This window comes from Leuciscus leuciscus (genome assembly GCF_965113295.1).
Source record: "Leuciscus leuciscus genome assembly, chromosome: 6".
Lineage (NCBI taxonomy): Eukaryota > Metazoa > Chordata > Actinopteri > Cypriniformes > Leuciscidae > Leuciscus > Leuciscus leuciscus.
The window spans coordinates 14,387,544-14,394,852 of record NC_138730.1 but is presented as its reverse complement, the minus strand read 5'-3'; the positions used below and the strand labels follow the sequence as shown (position 1 = coordinate 14,394,852).

General features: G+C 35.2%; 1 protein-coding gene across 1 annotated transcript; it reads left to right on the top strand.

Annotated features, from left to right (window-relative positions):
- The first annotated feature begins 690 nt into the window (after nucleotides 1–690).
- slc35d1b (solute carrier family 35 member D1b) lies at nucleotides 691–7,119 on the top strand. Its single transcript, XM_082174083.1, has 13 exons — nucleotides 691–1,006; nucleotides 1,408–1,441; nucleotides 2,529–2,615; nucleotides 2,712–2,779; nucleotides 2,911–2,982; nucleotides 3,099–3,167; nucleotides 3,374–3,476; nucleotides 4,204–4,296; nucleotides 4,456–4,523; nucleotides 6,131–6,209; nucleotides 6,302–6,384; nucleotides 6,694–6,746; nucleotides 6,905–7,119. The coding sequence occupies exons 1-13, from the start codon at nucleotides 825–827 to the stop codon at nucleotides 6,913–6,915; spliced, it is 1,002 nt and encodes a 333-aa protein (XP_082030209.1). The 5' UTR covers nucleotides 691–824; the 3' UTR covers nucleotides 6,916–7,119.
- The last annotated feature ends 190 nt before the right edge of the window (nucleotides 7,120–7,309 follow it).

Here is a 7,309-nt window from a genome sequence, read left to right as displayed (position 1 = left end):
AGGGGATCCCTTAAAATGACTCGCGACCAACACTGCAAAAATTCTTGTAATTTTTATAGGAAAAATACTTTACTATACAGTGAGAAAATGTCAAATTAAATAGTAAAACACAGTCAAATTTAGGTTTTATATTTTTGTACTTCTACATGTTTCTACATGTTTCAGACTCATTGTTTTAATTTTTGCTGAAAAGCCAACAAATATAGGCTGCTATATAAATAAACGGTATCTTTTTGTAGGCAAGAGTTGAAGTTATGTGCCTACAAAAATAATAATAAACCTACCCTCAGAAATGTTAGCGAAAGTGTGACAAATAGCTCATGTACTTTTTTTTTAAAAGATCAAAAGATCAATCACTATATGCACAAATATGTAGGCCTACTCTTCACTTATGAGGTTTTTGTAAGCAAAATGTGGTTTACCACTCAACTACTGTGTGCAGTGCATATTTGAGGTGCTTTAGCTCCACCTGCTGGCTATTGTTAATAATGTTTTGCAATAATGCAATCATTTTGCTATTGGAGCAAATGGGAATAAAAAAACAAAAACATTTGCAGTAGTTTCCTGTTCACTGCTATAGAAGTTTACCAAACTATGAGGATATCCACTTCTGAGAACCCCAGAGATGTGAAAAGGGTCCATTAACAGTACCAGGGACCCGATTGGCGATACGGCCCCGCTTCCGCGTTCCACACCCGGAAATGTGAAAATGGTGGGTGGAACACTGTCCCTTTAAAACTTTAGTGAACGGGTGAAGGGAACACTTTATTGTGCAGAAAAGTAATTGGACCTTTTCCTCCGATAAACACTAGCATCAGGTAGACATGGCGGACATACGAAAAGTTCACTCTGCGAGATATACTCAGAATAACGCAAAAGATAATGTTTCGCTAGGAGAAAGCAGTGGCAAATCTGCGTTATTTTTGAAGTTATTTGCTGCAGTTTTCTACGGGATCTCTTCTTTTGTCATTGTTGTCATTAACAAGAGTGTTCTTACTAATTACAGGTAATGAATCGCAATCATATTCATTCATGTTTTCTTTCAGCACATTCATATTCAATAGGTGTGTTTTATTACCAGATGTGACCGAGAAAGTATAGTGATGGATCTGACCGTGTAAACTCTGTGTTTCGCAAGATTTTTCCTTTTACTCACCTTTGCTATATGACATATTGCTTGGTCATAGCTGCTGTTAGCACATATGCAAACACGTTGATACATTACTGTTTTACTCTAATGTAATCTAATCTCCCGTATTATGATTTTTAGTCTTTTAAACAGACAAACTATTTGCTTAGTGTGGACACTTAGACATATTAATCGTTTCGAGTAATTGAGCGCTCTATATGTATTTCATTAAGATGTTTATTATTTTGTGCACTGTTATTCTGTGTTTTCCCACTCAGATTTCCTTCCTCTTTAGCATTGGGAATTGGCCAGGTAAGAATGTTATTGCTCATGCGGTTACATTTCTGATCATTTGTGTTAGGTCTTCAGTGTGTGTTAATTGTGAATCTCACGAAGCCTATTAGTTAGATCCATTATTTTTTTTTTTTTGCATTTACATTTTCATAAATGCATAAAAATTGTAAGAAACCATTTAATTATTGTATGAAGTCGTTTATTTTATTTTATTTATATATATATATAAATTATATTTATATGAAATTATTTGATTATCTTGAAGCTTATGCTAAGATAACTAGTCCATTGCAACAATATAATATTAGATTATTCATTATGCATTATTCATCTGCAATCCAATCAAGCCAATCAAGTAATGTGTAGAAAGTACCAAGAATAAGTTTCCAGAAGTACCAAGCCGACTTAGTAAATTTAGCCTCCTGTTTTGTTGTTCTTCTGAGCGATCTTCTCATTTTCTTCTTTTAACTGGAGCAAAGTTAGCAAAGTTAGCCTAGGTGTTTATCACGACAGTAGTACTAAAGTCAAAGGCCACAGTCAGTATCTGTTTCAAGACATAAAATGGTGCCAATTACCTCTTCTCATCTGTGTTTGAATATAGAGAGAGAGACTGCAGATTGTTCATTGTACTGAAATATTTGACTGCTCAATCCTGCGATTGACCACAGGATGTTCCAAGCAACTGTGTAATAAGACATTTTCTTGTCAGGTTTTCTGAGATTAACTGCACTTTAGTTTAGTGACATGCCACTACATTGACTTGCTCAATATTCATCTAAATAGAAACGAATGCTCTCAGAAATAAGGTGGAATGTACATGTTCAGCACTTAGCTTTCATAATCTGTTAGATTCATTCACACATAGGCCTACTTGCAGTATTTGGTGTTTTAATAACTGTGACATCACAGACAGCAACATAGTGCCGGCCCAGATCTGGCCCACATCTGGTACAAGTGGATTCCACAAGGCCCAGATGTGGGCCGGACCTGGGCGACACTATGTTGCTGTCTGGGATCAAGCATTTTGTTTATTAAACATATATTTTACATACATTTAGCACTTCGATTCCAGTAGCTGATGAAAGTTCATTATGTTTTTTTGCAGATGTTTGCAACTGTTGTTATGCTGCTCGCAGCAAAATCATTAAATGTGGTCGATTTCCCAGATTTTGAATGGCATGTACCTCATAAGGTAGGTCTGAGCACACTCAAGGCCAAACTATACTTCAGTTTTCACGTTCTGAAGATACACACTGTAAGTTCATTTCTCACAATATTTACTGTGTAGGTATTTCCACTTCCCTTTCTGTATGTGGGAAATCAGTTAACAGGCCTGTTTGGAACGAAACAACTGAAGTAAGTGTGGTATTCTGAAGAAAAGAAAACAAAGCTTCAAAACTTTTGTAAACTTTCATGCACAGCTGTTGTTGTTATTATTATATACTGAATGTACACTAATATAACATGCTGTATGATCTCTTTTGCAGTCTTCCAATGTTTACTGTGCTCAGGCGATTCTCCATTTTATTTACGATGCTGTTTGAGGGTTACCTCCTAAAGTATGTCTCCACAGTATGATTCTGCTTTTGTATCAGTGTGCAGTTGACCCAGTTCAAGTTGTACGAGATGTGAGATTTACACTCACATTTATTGTTTGTTGTTTTTCTATTTGTAGAAAGACGTTTTCATGGTCCATAAAGGCAACCGTATTCACAATGATCCTAGGAGCTTTTATTGCTGCAAGGTAGCTTCAAATGAAAACTCGATAAAAATATTGCATTTGAGATTTAATTCCTGGACCTCACAGAAAACCAGTTTATTTTCACCTGTTTATGAATGTAATCGCAACTCTGCGGTGTGTTAGGAGTATTTATGAACAGTGCCGGTTCTTTTGAAATCTAAGAAATGGCTTGTTACTTAGATTAATTTGCCTTTATTTTACTTTCACAGCACAGATTTAGCTTTTGACCTCCATGGATATGTGTTCATTACACTTAACAACATTCTGACTGCTGCAAATGGGGCTTATATGAAACAAAAACTGGACTCCAAGGTAATTTAACCCTTAAGCCTAGTTTTGTGAACAAGGCTTCAAGTCCAATATCTCATCAGATGTTCTGGTTTAGAAAGAGTATGCCTTTTGTATAAATGTATTCAGACTATGAAACACAAGTGTTTAATATGTGTATATGGAAACTGTACATTCTGTCATCTTTATTTATTACTTAGTTAGGGTGAATTCAGTTAAATTAGGACATGTTCGCCATGGGGATGACGGGGAAAAAATGGCCCAATAATCCTGAATTAAACACTTGGGCCTGGTTTCACAGACTTTGATTAAGCCAGAATTAGTCCAGTTTAGTTTGGACATTTGAGTAGTTTTTATAAATGTGCCTTTTTCTAGAGAAAAAGCCATGACACTAACATATTTTAAGATATGTAAGTGCCAGTTGCTTTCCGTTAAAATGACACAAACATGCATTTTAGTCTAGGACTAGGCGTAAGCCATTTCATGCTTTCATGAGCCCAGCCAAATAGTCGGTCTACAAAATGTATGTTTTCGTTTTTTTTAAATATCACAGATATTTTATTTGGACAGAATACATTGTTACTTTAGAATTCTTGTCAATCAATGTGTAAATATGATATTTGGCACCTGCATCAGAGACCTGCTGACCCCCTTCTTTTAACCCATTTTTAGTCTAAAATAAAGTCTAGTTAAAAATGTTGGTTAATTTTTCTCTTATTTTACCAAATGATTTCCCCTCCTTGCATTTCAGGAACTTGGAAAATATGGGCTGCTGTATTACAATGCTTTATTCATGATTATTCCCACTATGATTTTAGCATACTTAACTGGAGACATTCAGAAAGTAAGAATTTTAATAAATAAACATATTTATTTATTACACTAAATGTTTTGATAAATGAAGGACAGTTGGAAAAATAGATCTAAATTCTGCTTGACTTTTTAAGAAAATGTACATAAAAACCAATAAAAAGAATAAATATGATCTCTTGTGAATTTTCAGACTTTGGAGTATGATGGTTGGACTGACGTTTTCTTTGCGATTCAGTTTGTGTTGTCTTGTGTCATGGGGTAAGTCTGATATTTCTAATCTTTTTCTTTACTTACAAGTCACAGTTGCTCTACAGTGTTATCCTACTCAACTGCTTACTCGTGACAAATAGCAACACAGCTAAATGATTCCTAATATATTGGACCTTTTATTGAAAGTAGTCTATTTTTACCTGTTGAGACCAAGCGGCAACCTCTCTCTTGAATCCAACAAGTGACTTAAACTGCAGTTCATCGACTGGCCACTAGAGACAGGCTCCAAAAGAGAGTCAATCCCATGTTAAAATGCCCAACTTTACAGCAGAATTTTTTTTTACAACCTGGTACAAAAAGTGGTTTTGGTCTATATAGCTTATTTTGTCCTTCATGACAACTGTGAGGGAGGTGAATTTTTTTTATAACTCATCCGTTTAAATTAATTATGATATTATTAATTACTTTTTTAACTTTAGTTAGTGTGTAATATTGCTGTTTGAGCATAAACAACATCTGCAAAGTTACAACGCTCAGAGTTCAAAGCAAAGGGAGATATTTGCTTTTAAAGAAATTGCTTTTTAAGGACTACAACAAATGGCTGGTAGGGACTACACAACATTCCTCCAGGGTTAGTGACATCACAAACCCTAAAATTTACATAAACCCCGCCCCCAGAACACAATTTATAGATTATCCAGACAGAATATGCTAATCAATGACTAGAAGATAACTACACATAAGCTACATAAATTCATCAACTAACCATTCAGAAATGTCCTGTTGCATTCTACATGTTGTCACTTCTTCTTGAGTCTCTCCATCATTGTCTGAATCCGATTTGAACATAAAAGGCTAAAAGTTTTCAGTGCATGTCTGTGTGAGTGCAAGCTGTTGAAGCTCCGCCCTTCTGTCCCGGGAGCAGCAGCTCATTTGTACTTAAAGGAACAGAAACAAAACGGTGCATTTTTGCTCACCCTCAAAAATTGACAATTTTAACATGCTATATAAAAAATCTGTGGGGTATTTTGAGCTAAAACTTCACATACACAACTGGGTTCTTGACTCCCATGAGTTGACACAGATCAAGTCTTTGATCTGTGGAGATCAAAGACTTATTTTACATCTTGTGAAAAGGGCATTATACCACCTCTTTAAGCCTTAAAGTTGTGCATAATTAAGGGCGTGGCCACTTGAGTGACAGGTGGATTGTGGCTGCTGTTACTACTAGCCGTTTGTCTGTTGGCTGTTAGCGTCATGTCACCTCAGATAATTCCGCCTCTTTGCCCATTTTCGTTTATCCGGGAGTGACGCGCGGTAACGCACTGCCAAGATGGCGACGGCCGGCTCCGCCCACTTTGGGCTACAAAAATGCTCTTCAGAAACCTACGGGTGATGTCACGGACACTACGTCCATTGTTTTTTACAGTCTAGGGTTGAGACGTGGCTGCACAAGCACCCATAAGAGTTGTGTTTGTAGTGTTTGAGTGACGTGCGAAAGGGGCGTTTACTAAATATGCTGTACTTTTCTACGTGTTGCAGAAACTACATACTTCACCTTTAAGCTGTTTTTTGTTTTTGTAATTTTTTGAGATGTTAAAACTGATATTCTTTTTTCTTTTTTGTGATTCTAATGTCATTGGTTGTTTTGGCAGGTTTATACTCATGTACTCAATTATGTTATGCACACATTATAACTCCGCTTTGACGACTACAATTGTTGGCTGTATCAAGGTTGGTAATTCACTGAATCTTGGCGATTGAGAAGTGTACTGTAAATATGATCAATTAAGAGTTAACTGTGTTTCCTTTAACCAACCCAACAGAATATCTTAGTGACATACATCGGGATGGTGTTTGGTGGAGATTACATCTTTACTTGGGTTAACTTTATCGGCCTAAACATCAGGTAAAAAGGTCCATTGTAAAATGACAGTGAAGAAACTTAGCCACAGAATTTTATCTCAGTATGAGGGTCATTCATTCTCATGAAAGGACTGTAAAAAAAAAAACTACAAAATGTGATGTCTTTTCCTTGAATGATCAAGTTGCGGCAACATTGACAAATTCTGGATTTTCTCAGAAAACATGAATTTAGAAGAAATAATTAAGATATTAAATGTGAATAAAAACAAAATTTAGGTAGAATTCAAAATGTAAATCTGTATAACCCATACATTAATTTTTTTGTACTTTTCTTACCTTTTCCCCCCAATAGCATTGCTGGCAGTCTTGTGTACTCGCACATCACGTTCACTAAGGAACAAAAAAGTAAGTGCAGGAAAAATATGTATTTGTGTGTGAATCAAAACAAGGGTCTGTTCAAATCCATCTCATAATTTCCATGTCATGGTTTCATTTTGTTTAATACTATTGAATGAGGATAAGTGTATTTGAGATGACATGTAAAACGTTGTGTCTTTTAATAGAAACAAGTTGATGGAACAATAGGAGAATATTGATAATACTCATGGGAGTCAAGAACCCAGTCCATCTCATTTCACAGCGCCTTGAGTTCAACTGTGACCAGCAATCTTTTCAGCAACTTTGGCACTTTTCATTAATCAGTTTCTGTTGCCATGGTAACTGACTTACTGAATTTTTTATTTTACATTTAATAATGTTGATTTTTTTTTTTTTTTTTTTTAAACAAAAACAAGATGGATTGTTTGTATTATGTAAATCATGCACAGTATTTCTATTGATTTTTTTTTTTTTTTTAAATGTAATGGTCTAATGATATTTGGAAAGACAAATGTTAAAAAAAAGTGTAAAAAAAAAGTTTTATTGACGTTTTTAGATGGATGACAAATTATTTTCTTTGCTATGAAATA

Coding starts and splice junctions, on each gene's coding strand:
- slc35d1b (XM_082174083.1), top strand. CDS start 825: ATGGCGGACATACGAAAAGTTCACTCTGCGAGATATACTCAGAATAAC. Junction 1,442..2,528: donor TAGCATTGGGAATTGGCCAG/GTAAGAATGTTA, acceptor GTTTTTTTGCAG/ATGTTTGCAACTGTTGTTAT. Junction 4,297..4,455: donor TAACTGGAGACATTCAGAAA/GTAAGAATTTTA, acceptor GTGAATTTTCAG/ACTTTGGAGTATGATGGTTG.